This window comes from Sebastes fasciatus, chromosome 10 (assembly GCF_043250625.1).
Source record: "Sebastes fasciatus isolate fSebFas1 chromosome 10, fSebFas1.pri, whole genome shotgun sequence".
NCBI lineage: Eukaryota > Metazoa > Chordata > Actinopteri > Perciformes > Sebastidae > Sebastes > Sebastes fasciatus.
Window position 1 is genome coordinate 8,541,839 of NC_133804.1, and position 18,430 is coordinate 8,560,268.

The 18,430-nt window shown below is 41.3% G+C and overlaps 1 protein-coding gene across 2 annotated transcripts in view; it reads left to right on the forward strand.

Annotated features, from left to right (window-relative positions):
• gabra2b (gamma-aminobutyric acid type A receptor subunit alpha2b) overlaps positions 1-15,693 on the forward strand; it is a 49,181-nt gene extending 33,488 nt beyond the window's left edge. For both annotated transcript variants that reach the window (XM_074647907.1, XM_074647908.1), the window contains exons 8-10: positions 8,021-8,173; positions 8,823-9,025; positions 11,359-15,693. In XM_074647907.1, coding sequence (XP_074504008.1) covers positions 8,021-8,173; positions 8,823-9,025; positions 11,359-11,667 — 665 coding nt within the window. In that variant the 3' untranslated portion in view covers positions 11,668-15,693. The remainder of the gene's footprint in view (positions 1-8,020; positions 8,174-8,822; positions 9,026-11,358) is intronic.
• Positions 15,694-18,430: the final 2,737 nt, after the last annotated feature.

Here is an 18,430-nt window from a genome sequence, read left to right on the forward strand (position 1 = left end):
CCTCCCGGAGAAGCTCTGGAGAGAGGAGTGGAGGGAGAGGCAGCTAGAATAGAGCTTATAAACCACTTTAAAGTTTATAAACCAGAAACTTCACCCAGCGCACGTTACCGGAGGAATCTGATCAGAAATCGGCGACACATGATGAACATCTGCGGTCCAGATTCCAGGTTTTCCTGACGGTTTCTCTCAGGTAAATAATGCTATTTATAGCTCTGTTAGTTAACTCAGTGTTTACCTCATGCATCAACTCTGTAAACCGTAAACATACACTCTGTTTTACGTCTGTCTTTACAGATCCATCTGTGAGAAATGACCGACAGAATCATCCCAGAGGAGAGCAGATAGCTGAAAGCAGATGGGAGATACAGAGCTAACCCGTTAGCATGTAGCTACATGCTAACGGGTTAGCTACATGCTACCGCTATGACACGGTGTGTAAACACAGCGACCATCAGGGTGGAAAATAGAAGATGTGAAACAGTAGTCAGTTCATTATTTCTGCTAAAAGATAAATGTATGGAAGATCAGAGTAATGGTATATTATTTACAGTAGTAGCTGTCTCTGTGTTACCATGACTACAGACCACCGGAGCTTAGCTTACCATAGTTTACCAGAGCTGAAAGACTTTCTCCTGTACCATGTTAACATAACTAACTAACAGGTGAGATGATTACAAATGCTGTGAATAATTAATATTGTCATCTGTCTACTCAAATAAAGTTTGACTGTGAAACAGAAATGTGTTGTGTTGCTTACAAGTCACTATTTACTACCTGTACTCTGCTACATGCATGACATCAAATATATATAATATATAAATATCATCTGTTTAAACAGTGTAATTACATAAAGCCTTTGTGAAAGAACATGTTATATTTAGATGATGGGAGTACATGAAGCCTGTTCTGCTGGTTCTTGCAGACTTTGCTCAAGTTAGGTTGAGGAGGAGAGACAGTGACGCGCTGTGGGGCGGGGTCAGCTACTGAAGGTTCTCTCTGGTTCGACCAGGAAACCCTTATATGGCTTGCATTTCTGCCTAATGACGTCAGAAGACTAGGAAAAAAGCGAATTTTTTTTCTGCACCCATTTCCGGACAAACGGAGGAGGAGAAAAAGAGAGAGGATGGTCTTTTATGATACTATGGTGGCCTGTAGACACACTGGGGACAGATATTGATGTTTAAAAGACATGGAAAAGTGCATTTTGCATAATAGGTGACCTTTAAGACTATCTGAGGGAGTCGGTTCTGTGGTGGAAATGTGAATAATGAGTATCATGATTCAGGAGAACGTAAAGAATGAGTTACGTTTGATGATCATAAAAGAGTTTGTTGCTGGTGCAGGATATTGACCTTGGGGTTATCGCCTCCAGACTTTAGTTTGAAAGTCATGGGAGGAGTGGGTGGTTTGTAAAGCATCACAGTGAGTTCTTTCATTCTTTGAACTATTATGTTTCTACAGTAGGTACTTCGTGGTGGTTCTGAGTGAAAGCATCGAAAAAGTGTCAAATCTACGTCCTTTCTTATATCGCAATCAAGGCGTGTGATATCACCGTAGAATTATAGCGTAATTAAAGAGGTTTACCAAATTTTACCATTGCGTGCAGAAAATGCTTCTATCACAAAAAAAAAGACTTCATAACTGTGTCCCTGTGCCAAGTGCTCCACCACTACTCCCTATAGGCATCAATTACCAGTATAGAGTATTTCCCCAGTGACTGCATTCCACTATCAAGGGAATCCCTGCTTCAGTTTCATTGAGTAAGAATATCCTTTCATGCACTAAATGCTCCTATCTAGGTTAAGTGGTGTATGATGCCTCGGTAGAAGCCAGAATGCCTGCCAGTGACTGTTTCTCCTGTTTAACTAGTCACTCCACATTATCTGATTGGCTGACTTTAAATTAATCATTCATTACTAGTGTGTCAGTGTTTGGTGTAGCGTACTTGCAAACTAGGTCATTTGGCACGAATGAATGTGCTCTCAGGCTTCGCGGGGATGGACATCTTGCATAAGCCTCTGAACATATCAGCTCACTGCTACAAAAGTCCCACTATTCAGCTATACATGTATGTGTCACACAGTCATGTTCGACTTGTTACTTTAAAGCACTCACCGTTGCACTTTCTATGAATCTCACTTGATTTGTTTGCTGTTTTTGTGTAGCTGCATTATACATGAAAACCCACAACTGAACCGAACTGAAAGTAGTGATGTTTTACTTCGTACACTGTGTATGATACATGGTGTTCCAACAGTAATGTCATGGTAGCGTTAACATGAATGTAGTGAGTGTACATCAAGTATATCTGTTTTTAGCAGCGGAAACAAGCTGTAAACACATTGTTTGGGGATTTTGAAGTTATTTTACTTCACACTTTAAATACGTTTAAATACGTTAACCCTGGAATTAAAAAAAATCCTAATTTGGATTTTTATAACTGCTAACTCTGCAATCCAAATCAATGGAAGGAAACACATATATTTATTTTTTTCCAATGACTGCAAAATACTGTTTCTCATGCTAAATGTAATGTCATGTCAGTAATACTTGGCTAAATTTACGAGCTTGTTCGTGAATGAATGTAAGTGTAATATTGCATTTTAAATCAGTAATTTAACACATTTGTTCAGTAGTAGGAGTAGGAGTAGTAGTTTTAGTTTCTGTTTTCCAGATTATTAGCACCTTTTAAGTTGCTAATATGACAGACAAAAAGTTGCCTATTTACTCATCCAGCAGATATGGAGCAACATTAGCCTTCATTTGGAGTTGTGTTTCTGACCACTTCTGACTCTTTAGCAGCTTAACGCTTTTGTCCAGTTGGTTTTAGTCTTTTAGAGCTTTTTTTGCTGAAAACAGCTGCCTTCTGTGGATGAAAACCAGAGAGAGTGAATCAAAACAGTAAATTTGCAGTTAGAACACCAAAACAATGAGGGGTGCTGCAAAGTTAGTTGATAATTCTGTGTGGGTTTGTCACTTCGAGCAACCTCTTCCAAATACCAGTGGCAATGTGATCCATTGTTGATATAAAATATTGATATAGCTGCTTTAAAAAATGAAGTGCAGTAAACAATGTTTTGATATTAACATTGAATCAAATTACTGTGTCATATGAAAAGGGTCACTCATGGTGCCGAAATGACACAAAATTAGCCACTAGATGTCACACTTTCCCTCCCCAGTTCTATTGCATTCACTTCACAACAAGTGGTTGCCAGTTCGTTGCACAACATGTATATTTTATGGTCAAGTGGAGTGTGACTCAGACAGTATTTATTTAGCGAATGCAAAGTCCTTGAGCCATGCAGTTGCCTCCTGGTCTGCTGTATGGAGGGTGTCTAACCCTCCTTTTAGACTGTGGAGCGGGCAAGCTTCAATGATGTGTTCCATTGTTTGCACCTCTCCACAGGCACACAATGGGCTTGGGCTGCTGCCCCATTTGTGAAGGCTGGCCAAGCAGGGGCCATGTCCGGACCTGAATCTATTAAGAGTTGACCACTGTATCCTTGGCAGGTTGGTGCCAGGGACCTGTTGGGTGGGGGCTGACACCAGATGTTTGTTTGGGACATCCTTGGGACATCCTTTTCCCAAGCTGATTGGATGGTGAAGTCGGCTGGTGGGGTATTCTTCCATATCGGTCGTCTAGATGGAAGACGGGCAGTGGGTGGGTTGAAGATGTCTGCATGGATTGGTAGATGGGGAGAGTCTTCGACCTTTTGAAGCATCCTTTGAGTAGATGCTACTCGCCGGATATGTGGGGGGGTTATATTGGATAGGACAGGGAGCCAGGGGAGTGGTGTTGAACGAATAGTCCCGCTTATGATTCGCATGGTTGTGTTGAGCTGGGTGTCCACATGGTGTGTATGGGGTGACCTGGACCAAACAGGGGCACAGTATTCTGCTGCAGAGTAAGCAAGGGCCAGTGCCGAGGTGCGCAATGTGGGGGCTGCTGCCCCCCATTTTGAGCCAGCGAGCTTACAGAGCAGGTTGTTTCTAGTCTTCACCTTAGCTGCCGTTCCTTTCAGGTGTTCCTTGAAGGATAGGGTCCTGTCAAGTGTCACTCCCAGGTAAGTTGGGTTGAGGGCGTGCTTCAGCTTAAGTCCGCTGAGTTGGATATTTAGCTCTGAAGCAGCTTTTGCGTTGTTGAGGTGGAATACACTGGAGACTGTTTTAGCGGGGCTTGGTTTTAGGCGCCAGGTTTTGCAGTACTGGTCCAGCTTTGCGAGGTCTTCCGTGAGCACCTGTTCCAGAGAGTCAAAGTCTGGTGCTTGGGTTGCCAGACAGATGTCATCAGCGTAGATGAATTTACGGGATTTAGTGGTGGGTAGATCATTTGTGTAAAGGTTAAACAGGGTTGGGGCGAGGACTGACCCTTGTGGGAGCCCGTTTGACTGTTTTCTCCATGCACTCTTATTCTGTCCAAGGTGAACTCTGAACCTCCGGTTAGTTAGCAGAGTTTTAATTGTTGCTGTTGCCCAGGCAGGGAGTGCTTTTGTGAGTTTTAGCAGGAGGCCTTTGTGCCAAACAGTATCGTAGGCAGCTGTGAGGTCGAGGAATACTCTCAGACAGTCATGTCAAGTAATGAATCTTTCGTGGAAGAGTAATGAAGTAATTTTGCAACATGTAGCTGTAGGCCTACATTAGCTATATATTTAGGTTACTTTGTGTTTCATGAGTCATGTAATGTAATCTATGGTAATCTGAGGATATGGCTATCTTTATAGTAGGTATTTAGGTAACGTTTAGCTTGTCATCTAAGCAGTGGTGGTGTTTTTTTTTCAGTTGGCCACCCACATTTTTTTTATTGGTCTACATAAAAATGTAATCAATAAGACCTTTATCTATTGGTATGTAAAAAAAGACATGCCATGGCTTTGGAGACTACACATGTTTAACAGAAAGTTAAAAAACTTGGGGTATGGAGTTTGAAAACGTGATTTTTACCAGCCAGGGAGGGTTTGACGTATCAACATATCGAGTTGCATTATGGGAAGTGTAGGATGCGTCGATCCAACTTTTTCGGTCTCAATACCGTTAACGATACCTGGGCTTTGGGTATCGGCTGATACCGAGTACCGATCCGATACTAGTGTTCAATCAATAAACTGTACACCTCACTGTGTGGAAGTGACTGGGATCATTCTTTTATGTGTAAGGCAACATCAGGCTTGACTTAAACATCGCTTTCCTAACTTACAAATAAATACATATATAACACAACACAAATTTATTAAATTGTTCTTTATTTTTAAAAAATAAATCTTACACCAACAACTTGGCAAAAATCTTCAAAATTAACAGGAATTACAATTCAGGTGTAAACCGCTTTAATGCAGCAATAAATTGGTCGAAACTTAAACAGGAAACAAAATTCCAGTCTATAATGTGTATGGTATATAAACATAGAATTGAATTGCATAGATCGGCTTTGAGTCGGTATCTGCCCGAAATCCGATCTGGTATCGGTGCATCCCTAGTAGGATCCAGTTTAACGTGACCCACTGGGACTAAAAGTCGGGATATCTCGGCTTAATCAGTATCTTGTAAGTCCCCAACTTTATGGAAGTGCACTACTAAATCGCTGTGGTGTCTCTTTAATCTAACCTTCCCAAAAAGGCCTGTATTCACAAGTAAACCCTTCCCATTTAGTTCACTGTACTGTATATAGACAGCACTTCAGTTTCTTTAAAAGGCCTCTTAAAACATTAACAGGTATGTCGTAGTGACAAATCCCCACGAAGTCTCCATGTGCAAAGCTTTGTTGTCTCTTGTGTGAGAGTCCGTGCCCTCTGTCGGACAGTTGACGCTGTGCAGCGTGTCCTCAGTGAGCGAGGTATTCTCGTGGTGTCAGCAGGAGCCATGTTTTTTCTACATCTGTGGGAAACACGACGCGATTATCATCTCCATGCTATAATTACTGTCTTCCCTCTCAGTGGTACAATCACAGGCTTCTCCAGAGAAAATTCAGCCACATTCCTCTCTTGTACATCCTCCTCCTCCTCCATCCACAACACAGGCACCGGGGCTGGCATGCAAATTAAATTACAGAAGATATAGAGCTCCATAGGGTACTGAGAGTGCATTCCACTAAATTCCAGTGCCTTGGTGAGTGTGTGTGTGTGTTTGTGTGTATGGTGAAAGAGAGAGAATTAGTCCTCACATAACTGCTAGAAACGCAGGCAATACAACTACATAGCTATAGAAAAAAAGAGGGAATAAAAAATCTTTTGGGATTAGTCCTTGGAATTGACACCCCCTCCCCCCTTCCCACTGCTGAAAAGGACTTTCCTCTTGCCAAGTGGCAGTGTGTATCAAGGCCTTCATTTCAGAATCGCAGCAAATGAGCTATGTTTCTCTGTTCTGTTGCCATGGGTAACACATCTTTTTCTTCTCATGTCTAATCTTGGCTTCTCTTTGAGATATCTTCCATTTGGAAGGCCCGCCTGCTACTGCAGCATTGGCACTGTTTCACGGCCTTGTCAGCTATTAGGCTTTGCTCGGTGGCGAGGAAATCATACTGCCTACTTTTCTATGTATGGATGGATTATTTGATCAAATGTGTACTGTTACCAGCTGGAGTAGGCTGTCTAATCTATGTCTAAGGCCGCTTTGGTATCTTAAAGCTGCATTCTTTACAAGCTTCACATAAAAATATGATGTTCTACTGATATAAATTACTTAAAAGGGGACATATGCTCATTTTCAGGTTCATGTTCTTGTAGTTTGTGTTTCTACTAGAACATGTTTACATGTTTTAATGTTCAAAAACATAGATATTTCATACTGACTGTCTGAATATACCTGTATTCACCCTCTGTCTGAAACGCTTCGTTTTAACGTAGAGATAGGACATATCCGATCCAATATCAGTATCGGGCTTCGATATGATGTAATTCATACAATTCATACAATTCAATTTTAACGCCACTAATTTCTTTAACACAATAACACAACTTGGGATTTTTAGGTCGTAACAAGCTCAGTTTTAAAACCAGTGTGAAGATGTGTACAGTATGAAATTAGAAAACCTAAGGAATCCATTGGTACCAACCATGTCCTACCAGGTTGTCGTCAAGGAGGCTAAATAACCCTCCAAATTTATGCTAGAGTTTGGCAAGGAAAAATTGGCATGGTTATTTTCAAAGGGGTCCCTTGACCTCTGACTTCAAGATATGTGAATGAAAATGGGTTCTATGGGTACCCACGAGTCTCCCCTTTACGCACATGCCCACTTTATGATAATCACATGCAGTTTGTGGCAAGTCATAGTCAAGTCAGCACACTGACACACTGACAGCTGTTGTTGCCTGTTGGGCTGCAGTTTGCCATGTTATGATTTGAGCATATTATTTGATGCTAAATGCAGTACCTGTGAGGGTTTCTGGACAATATTTGTCATTGTTTTGTTTTGTCAATTGATTCTAATAATAAATATAGACATACATTTGCATACAAATTAACAGGACAGTTGACACTGACTCCCACAATAGACAATATGATATGGTGATATATCCACGGGGATATATCACCATGTGATACTTGTTAATGTTTTTAAGAGACACCCCAGTGATTTAATATTGCACTTCCATAAAATATATTTAGTAGTATTTTCATTATAACAATAATAATTTTCATTTTACATAATTTTTTTTACTAAACCCTAGTACATACATAAACCTTTTTAATTTATAAAGACAAAAGCAGATTTGCAGTAAAAAGGTTTGGGGTTACAAACCAGAGTTCATGTAAAAGTTTGACCTAAAAAAGGCTTCTTCTGTATGATGTAATGCAGATCAACAGCTGTATATAGTCCCAGTGAACGTAACATTCATGCACAGCTGTTGGTTGCAAGCGTGCAAAATGAATCCATGTTAACTGAGCAGAGATTACTGTATATATGTGTGCATTAATTAAATGAATTAAGTAATTAAAAGTACTCCAATGTGAAATAATAAATGGTAGTAGTAGTAGTAGCTGCAGCGGTGGTGCTTTAAAGTGACCCTGATTCTCGTCTCCACAGGTGAATACACAGTGATGACGGCTCATTTTCATCTGAAGAGGAAAATCGGCTACTTTGTCATCCAGACGTACCTCCCGTGCATCATGACAGTCATTCTCTCCCAAGTGTCTTTCTGGTTGAATAGAGAATCAGTGCCGGCTAGGACTGTGTTCGGTAAGTGTCCGTACCAGACCATCTTTCATACAAAAAAAACATTTCAAATGGTATCTTAACCTGGCATTAATATCATTAAAGTTGATGAATGTTGGATCTAACACACACATAACGGCATGAGAATTTCACTCTAGTTTTGTCAAAATCCTCTTTGTCAGCACCGGGGGGATTGAATACAGGGAATGCCTGACAGTTGCTGACGTATGGTGGGAACAGGAGAAAACAGGATAAAGAGGAAAGAGGAGACATTTCTTAGAGGCTTCAGTGTTTTTCAATCCAGTTCGACAAACTACTGCTAGACTCGTATTTAAGCCAAGTGGAACTAATAACTGTGACCTAAGACTGGTTAGCTGGAAGAAAGAAAAACAGGTGCAGAAGTCAAGAATAAACTGTGTCCTTTGGCCAAAGATAGCAAACCTGCTGAGCAGTTAAAGCATTACTGAAGGTCAGCGCTTTTTAGGGTAGAGTAGGCTAATAGTGACCTTATACTGTAAAGAGACAAAGGACAGTAATGACTAATATTTCTTCTGAAAAGGGTAAAACAATAGTTACAGTGTTATGTAATTTATATACTGTATGTGTTATAAAACAATCATTATAAGAATGGACTATCAACGGAAATCAGATTTTTTTGATTGTGTATTTCCAGGTGTAACCACCGTTCTCACTATGACGACACTGAGTATAAGTGCGAGGAACTCCCTTCCCAAGGTTGCCTACGCCACCGCCATGGACTGGTTCATCGCCGTCTGCTACGCCTTCGTCTTCTCCGCCTTGATTGAGTTCGCCACCGTCAATTACTTCACAAAGCGCGGCTGGGCTTGGGACGGAAAGAGTGTTGTGACTGACAAGGTAATGAGGAGAAAAACATGTCTTTTTGACAGGCACCATTTTCAAAGAGAATTCATTAGCATTGTAACTGCATGTTGAAGAAGGCAATGCTTGCAGATTGGAGCTTTAAACATTTAAACATTTGTTGGAGGCAGAGGAGAGCAGCGATAATGGCTGTATTAACTCCTCCACGAGGGGAGACAAAGTTCTACAACTATTTTTGAGAGCTAAGTAGCTAAGTGGTCAGAGCCAAAAACAAGGGATCAAAGAAAAATACATTTAAATGTTGTGAAAGAAATCATTGATCATCCAGTAATCAAGTTGAAGTTGCAATATTATATATATTGCCATAATGGGATTTTTCTCCAACTCTTCAGAGAAGTTTAAAATGTTCACCATGAGGCTGGAGATACATTATACTGTAGTTGATCAAACTGTACCATTCCAAGGGGCCGTTTACGTCGCATCTCAAAATGCATGGAAAACGGCAGCCGTGCTGCTTTCATCCTTTTATCCAAGGTGCTTGGGAGGTTGCGCTCCTGTCGCGCCTGCTGTTACTAATGCCTAATTTATACTTCTGCGGAAAAGCTTGCGCAGAGCTCCCACAGAGCCGCAGAGATGGTTTGCGGACTTGCAGAGAGACGCACAGCGCACCTCCTGAAAAATGTGACTATGCGCCAGGCACAGCAGATACAGCAGAATTTTGATTGGACAAACATGGGTGGCATGTCCAGACAAGTACCTCACATCTGTTACAGCAACAACAACAACCTTATTAATTCTAGGCACAGGAGCTCCGCCTCATCGTCCAACTCTTCTCCAGCCATGGAGTTGCGTTGGGCCAAACTAATATGGAACGATTGAATCATGCCTGTCAAATAAATCAAAGACCGCCTGACAAAGGATTTGAAAACTGCGGGTCCAAATCAAAAATAAATTGCATGCTATGCGCAATTCGCCACAGTACTATGTATGCCTGGCGTGCACGAGAGGTGCCCGCACCAGCCCCTGCACAGAACGCAAAGAGGCACAGCCGCTGGAGTATAAATCAGGCATAAGCAACCAAAACCTGCGCGCTGCAATGATGCTAAATACGAAGTTGCGGTAATTTAACAGTAAGCCTCACTGGCTAAACTAAACAAAGTAAAAAAAAAAAGATAAATGGATTTCCTGCACCGTAAATGCCTCACAGTAGCTTTACTGCTCGATTTCTCTGTGTCAATTTGGCTGACCTTTCAACCTGATGTTGTGACGTCAAGTAAAATAGTCCGTGGGACAGATGGTAACGCTCTGGGTAGTCCTGCACTCAAATTATTATCTTCTCTTCCATATTTATGATAATAAGGAAAGCTATATGCCGGCTGTGATTGGTTGTTCCTCGTCACATGACGTGTGGTGTGCGTTGCTACATTCCAAAAGTTGAACTTTTTCTTTCTCCGGGCGCAGCCGTAGCAACCTGAATAATAGGCGCTTCGGAATGCTTGCAACAATGGATTTGAGGGCACAAAAAACGTGGCATGTGAACGGCACCTAATTGCCGTTGTAATTGCCACACTTAAAGGAACAATGTGTAGCCTTTAAGGGGATTCATTGTCAGAAATATAATATAATATTAATAAGTATGTTTTCTTTAGTGTATAATCACCTGCAAATAAGAATCGTTGTGTTTTCGTTACCTTACAATGAGCCGTTTATATCTACATACAGAGCCGGCCACCACGTTTCTACAGTAGCCCAGTATGGACAAACAAAACACTGGCTCTAGATAGCAGCACTCAAGTTTTCACATTATCGAGTCGGCCACCGTGGATCTCCTACACGCTTGGCACATAGGGGAAGTTTCAATTGGTTGCAATCTGCAATCTCACCGCTAGATGCAGCCAGATCCTACTCTCTGCACCTTTAATGCAAAAAGGCCTGTGTGATCATTATTAATGATGACCTACTGCATCCGTGGCCACACTTGAAGCCCGAATATTTGTGTTTCTCCACTTAATGAGAATTGTTATATTTAATCTAAACGAACCAGTAGGGTGTCTTGTGAAATGTTCTTACAAATGTTACATCCTTTGTGACCTCCTGCTTACTGTAGATGTGTGAGTCCACCTATGCTGCAAGTTTCAAACATCCTTGGAAGTAATGGAAGGCAGAAAAAGTGTACATAAAACTGTGAAAGTTGCATCCTTGTCAAATTGTTGACATATTTGGCCCTTGTGCCGATCCATTACCATTGTCATCTCACACCTTCATTTACATATATTTTAAATTCATGGATAGATGGTGACGAGGGATGAGTTTCAGGGTTGCCTCGGCCTTTTTAAGCTTTTGCATCTAATCCGTTGGTCTTTCAACAGAAAAAAGAGAGGGCGTCTGTCGTCAAGAAGAATAATGCCTACGCTGTAGCAGTGGCCAACTACGCGCCCAACATCAACAAGGACTCCAGCGCGCTTCCAAACATCGCCAAAGGTGGAGCTTTGGATCCCAACAAGCCCAGAGCAGACGGCAAAATCCCGGACAGCAAGAAGACATTCAACAGCGTCAGCAAAATTGACAGGATGTCAAGGGTTTTGTTTCCGGTTCTCTTTAGCAGCTTCAACCTCGTTTACTGGGCCACCTACTTAAACAGAGAACCCATTATAAAGGACATGGTACCCTCTACTTAGAGGTCAGTTTCAATGGGTTCTGGTCTGGGGACTAAGAGACGAACCAAATACCTCCAGCAACTGTGTACACATACCTTTGCAGAGTGAAGTCCTGGATTGCAGTGTGATCCTCTATCTCCGCCTGTTTTCTACACCGTCTGCAGCACTTTTGAAAAGCCCGGCTTTTGTAAATGTGTACGTATATTTATATTCATGGTTTCATGGTGACATATTGTGTGATTACTTCGATTAGAGTGCATATTTCCTTTAAAGTATGTTTCCAGTTACAGTATGTGGCCACTGTACATACAAATCAAATGAAGAGTAAACACATAAACATACATTTTATTTAAGATTACTTCTAAATGTGTTGAATTTTTCCAGTAATGCCCACTCTCTTGATATTACAGTATATATTTTCTTTTGAGTGAAAGGGACTGTCATATTTCTTACTTTCTTTGCCATCTAAGAGTGGCCTGACTCTTTTGTTTTCTGTCCAAGCCAATGCAAAAACACACTTGTATAATATTGTTGCAGTGTAAAAGTTGTTGTATTATCTGTGACTGCAGGTATGGGGCTGCAATCAAACGCTGACCTCCAGAATTACTGAAACACTCCGAGCCAAAAAGGTTGTAAAAAAAACAAAAAAAACAGAGGAAGCTGCAACATTAGTGTGCTTGTGCATGTAATAATGTTTAGTGTTGTTAACTTTGCAGTGGTTTCATTTGGAATTTCAGGAAAATATCTGTCAAAAACGAATGAGAATACACAACCCAGTTGTAAAGCAGTTCATGAAATAGTCACAAAATTGAATGCATTGATTTGTGTAGGTAGACACAAATTTCACATTTGGTCGGGGTGGATGGGTGGTCAAGAAACACAGGATTTTCACCCAGGAGACCGATGTCCGTGTCCCGTGTGAAAGCACAGGTCAAAGTTGATTTATTTGTCACGTAACTTCTGTACTTAAGTTACAACACAGTTATTTTAACCCAAACCGCAACCTTTTCTTAAAGCTAACTAAGTAGTTGTGTTGCCTAAACCTAACTAAGTAGTTTTATTTTGAAAAGACCGGAGCGGAAACTGACCCGCGTATCACGTGTTGCTGGGCATTTGTAGGAAAACGCACAAAAAATATGTTGTTGAAAGTCGTGCTGAGCATCACGAAAAAACAGCGAAATTCGTGTCAATGTACACGAATCCAATAGATACATTTCGTGACTATTTCACGAACTGCCATGAGACTGTGTTGGAATACATTACATTGGGAAGGAAACAAACAAACAAGAAACAGAATAACAAAAGATGCACACAGTGTGTGTTGAGGTGTTAAAAGATAAAACGTTGTTAGCGCAGGCAGTGTTTAATATTTGTTTATACAAAAAATAAATGAAGAAACTACAATATATAGTCAAGAGAAATATCATTAAAGGTGCTCTATACAATATCCAGAGCATTCATATAGCAGCAAACAACTATTTGCTATGTAAAGATGTAGAGGAGTAATGTCTACCTGAGCAGAGAATGAAGTCGCTCTCCGTCTGTCTGTGTTGTAATCCGAGTTTCTCCGTGCTTTGTTGACATAGTTGCGAGTGCTTTTAGTGCATGTTCGTGCATGTGAGCATGCCCCACTGGCTAGCTCACGGCCGCTGCTCTGCATGGCGGTTACAGTTGATAACGTCATCCAAACCGACGGTGGATGGGACGGTAGCACCCACCCTCCGGTTCCCCCTCAGGTAAACACTGTTAGCTCTGTCAATAGTGTTGCTGTTGTTTGCACTGTTAGCACCGTTAACTACGAGCCGTCGGCTCCATCAGCTCCGTCGGCTCGTAGCTAACAATCTTGCATTTAGCACCTTTAACTGAAGTAACTTGCAATTCAACATATTTGAAAATGCATTTATCAATTTTTGATCTCTAGAGGGAAGAAGAAAACCACGGAAAGCTGACAGACACACAAGTATTGTCTGATAAAGTTTTTGGCCAACCTATTAGCAAACAAAGTGCCTATTTACGCATCCAACAGACATGGAACAACATTATCATCACATTGGACTTGTGTTTTTTCAACCTTAAGGCCCAGACACACCAACCCACCATCAAAGAACTAGCGGTGACGAAGGCCAACTGTTGTGTCGCCTAACGTTGCCTTTGTCTTGGCCAAAACTTTGCACTCAAACACACCGCAAAGTCTACAGCCAACAGCCGACGACCCTGTACGTTCTGCGCCTGCGCGAGAGTAAATAACTCTCCACACCAGCGGGCGGCGGTAGTCTGTTTTCGTCATTCAAAAAGGGAAACCCGAAGACTGAGGACAGTGGATATACAAGCCATTGTTATGATACGTATGTGAAATAAAGCAGCATCTGCCGACCATTTTCACACCACTATCACTCACCACTTAGCCTCATTCCAGATGGCCATGTCGCTGTGAAAATATTCGTATATTGGAATGATCAGATGAGATGATCTTGACTTTACACGCTGGCTTTCCTCACCGCCGTTTCTCTTCTCGTGCACCGATTCATTTAAGCTGAACAGCCAATCAAAGTGATTTCTCTCACCGACGAGCTCCACCACCGATTCAATGTGCTGAATTGGCCGAAAAAACTCCAAGATGGGTAGACTAGAGCCGACAGTGCGGGACACACCGAAAAAACTAGGCCGACAGACGCTCACCGACGGCCCCAAACTGGCCGATGGCCGACCGTCGCCTTGGTGTGTCAGGGCCTTTACAGTATTCACTCTCCTTTTAGCTCTGTTTTGGTCTCCACCAACTCCTGGGTTAGGGTTACCTACCTACCTTAGCCTCTCACCTTTGCATACACACATACTGATTAGTGATTTCAAGAATTATCAATGGGTATCAAAAATAAAAGCGCAGTAAATGGAATCTATCACTAAAGGCACAAAGAATTTATGAGATGACAAATTCGAAGCATGAAGGACAGGTTGCTGCACAAGCACACTAATACGCTTTATTCACAAGTTATTTTGTATATTTTTTTATTTTATACTTTATATTTATTTTAGCAAGGCTAAAATCCAAATGAATTCATATGCCAATTACTGGTTTAAATGCATACAAACTCACAATATGTGAAAATGTGTCTGTATGTGTATATTATAACTCTGTATTGGCTTACCTGTGGTGGTGGTAGTAACTCTGGAGGACAGCGTGGATTTGTTGGTGTACACTAGAGCACATTGGCAGCACTAATCAGCATGTCTGCCATTACAAATGTAGGTGATTAATCACATCCAGTGTCTGGCTATTCACAACACATTTCATGATCCCACAAGCTATTTTGAACTAATTACAGATATGAAAGGGACGGGACTGCAAACACAGGACTGCTTTGTGCCAGTATGAACTCTCAAAATGAATCATGTGTGGATGATAGTCACATTCCTCTGCCAGCAATTCCTTTGTGTAATAGGCCTGAAGTGAGAGGATACAGCCAGGATTTGGGACTAAATTCATATTTTTCTTTTATCATGAAATTGTAGTTTCATCTCATATTTGTATCCAGATGATTGTTGTTTACACTAAACCTCAGAAGCCATATACAGTCATTATGTAATCGAATTATATTAGCAACAAAATAACAGGGACAACCAATGATTGTACGTTATGAGCATATAGTATTGTATAAACCTGTTTTGAACTCTATCACAGTCTCTGCCATAGATGCTGTATATCAAGAAGACAAATCATGTTCAGCCCCATACCAGTAGCCATATACAGTATGGTACCCTACTGTGTTATTTCTTTCTTCATAAAGTGATATGATTTATGCTTCACATCAATATTTGAACTTAATTTGACTGTTGAATCAAATTTTGCATGAATATGAAATCTAGCATTTTTTATTTATTTTATTTTTGTCACAAATTATGTTGTCGGATATAAATTATTTTTAATTAGAATTCTCTCCAACGTCCTGATAGAATCTTAAACATTCCAGATAAAAATGATTGTTCACGAGGTGGATGCTTGATTCAGTGCACAGTTTCTAATAAAACACATATCATTTCAATTCTTTACATCTAGTTTGTGCCCTGTTTTTGAATTAGAGCCTGACTGGTGACACATTTTTGAAGCTGATGTTTTTAAAATACAATAATGATATATTGACAAATGTTTGTTTTTGTATTTAAAGAGGACCTTTTATGCTTATTTTCAGGTGCATGCTTGTATTTCGGTTTCTATTAGAACATATTTACATGCTTTAATGTAAAAAAAAAAAAATGCTTTATTTTTCTCATAGCGGCTGTGCTGCAGCACATCTTTTCACCCACTGTCTGAAACACTCTGTTTGAGCTCCTGGCCCGCCCTCCTGAAAAGCCCAGTCTGCTCTGATTGGTCAGCTGGCCCACTCTGTTGTGATTGGTCAACCAAACGAAACTCTTCGGACTCCGCTCCATCTCCGCTCTAACAAGCTTTGTTTTCAGGACGTGCAAAACTAGCCGCTAGGCAGGTATTATGCAAATGTGTTACTTGGTGACATCACCACATTACGGAAGAAAAGGCGGGACTTCAAGCAAGGCGTTTCATGCAGTTCAGGAGCAGAGTCTCTGTGGGCTAGAGTAACTCCCTTTGGGGTGGACTCTTGGTTTGTAACTTTGCCAACCCGTTCTCACTCCCAACTCGTCAAATACCGTGGTTTGGTAAGTGGAAACCAACGCACGGAGGCACCTTTTAGCAACAGAATGTGACGAACCAACTAAACCCACCTGTAGCGTTATTCGATGGTCGGAGCAAGTGATGTAGTATTAATAGCATGAGAGTCCGCTAAGGGCGAGGGGAGGCGGGGGGGTGAAACAAACACTGGTTGAAACAAACACTTTCAACCAGGAGACCAGTGTTCGTGTCTCATGTGAAACTAAAAGTAACATTGACTTATTTTGTCACATTAGTCTACTCAAGTGACTCATCGGTATCGTCAGTCACGTCATCAGACCTGGGAGTTGGTAGTCACGTAAGTCTTTTAGTATCGTCATCCCCGGGTGTCACGTGAGTCGCTAGTCAGTGAAGTTGACGTCAACCACGACCGTTTCCTAACCATAACGAAGTGGTTGTGTTGCCTAAACCTAACTTCCTGTGAAAACACAAGTTTATTTTGAAAGGACACTATGCATGTAACAAGCCTATATTGACACACTGTCCCTGGTCCGTCCAAAAGCATCATTCTGATGCCGAGGGGCTCCGACCAAGCAGCGGTATTTGACGAGCTGGGAGTGAGAATGTATAGACTTTGCAGACCTTTTACATGCACAAAAAACTATGTAACACACAAAAGGAAAACATAATAGGTCCTCTTTAAACACACTTTTTGGGGGGTTACTTCTTAGCTGGCATATATGCCAATATCTACTGTATATATCAGTTGTGAGAAGAATATTTAAGAAAACAGAACTGTAATGAAATCTGCATTGTTCAAAAAGTTCCAGCTTCTCTCTTGAAACACAAATAACCCTATCAGTTCCCAACAGCCCAGTGAGATCATGGGAGCGTGAGTGAGGCCGCTCAGCCCCTCTTCAGCAGGAGAGGATGCTGTCAAGCCATGCTTCGATGCTGCCAGGGACTATCATTACCAGTGTGTTGATAAAAGCCACAAAAAGCCCCGTGGCACTGAGCTGTAATGCAAAGCTCGCTGAAGTTTAATTTTCTGGCCGGATCTTTCCACCACTCGAGCGCTGCGCTGCGCTGCACGGACCCCCGTGTGAGGTCTCCTCTTTCTCTGAGCTCCATCGCCTCGATCCACAGCCGACCCCGTTCATCAGCTCAAAGGCTGCGGCCTGACAGGAATCAATACTGATGGATGTGAGGGGTCTAGCTGGACAGCGTAGCAGGGCTGCTTACTTACATGTCTAGAAATCTTCATAATTGAAGATCTTTTACAATTTATTCAAAGTGTCAGATCGGAAAAAGGAGTCATAGACTGCATTTCTGTACAGATTTCAAGACAGTTGAGTTCAACTCTTAAATGAGAGTCTGAAGAGAATCTGTGATAGTTTCAAGCTACTGCGTTAAATTGGACAGTGACTAAAGATGTGACATCTAAATTACATTTATTTGATTGCAGTAACAGGAGAACAGGCCAGTGCACTCCCGTAGAATTACCCTGGGAGCAGCTACACCAAGCCTGAGGAGGATATATGTGGAATCAATATACATGATTTAGACCTTAGTCTCTGTCAGGAAACTTGATCTAGAATGGTGTTGTTTGAGCTCAATATGCAAAGCATGCGAATTTGCAAATAATCATGAAATGTCTTTAAAATTACCATGTCAAGTTTTTCTGAAGGAAATTAAAAAGTCTGGATGCCGTTTTTCCTAAACGTAATTAAATTTAATAAAGCCAAAACCTCAAGATGTCATCTCATAGAAGCAAATCCATGTGGTTGAGGTTGCTATTGGGACACACTGGCATGGCATAATGTGGTGAGCCAGAGAACGTATATTGCCAAGAAGTGAAAGTCAATTGTTTGTTCCATTGCAACATCCGCGCCCAGCAGCAAAGCTACGCTTCCGCCATTTTGGACTGAAAGCGACTTCCAGACGCCTGTAAAACTTCCGCCTACAAAGTGCCGTACAAAAGTAAAACAAAATTATTTCTATTTTATTGTCATATTCTAACGAAATGGACTGTGTTGAACAATAAAATATTATAAATATGATAAGCGTTTTCAGTTCAAAATGGCGGCAGAATTTCATCTCTTTGCTTCTTTACTCTTTGGGTGAGCTATGAATGAACCCTTTAATAGAACAGAGCCATCG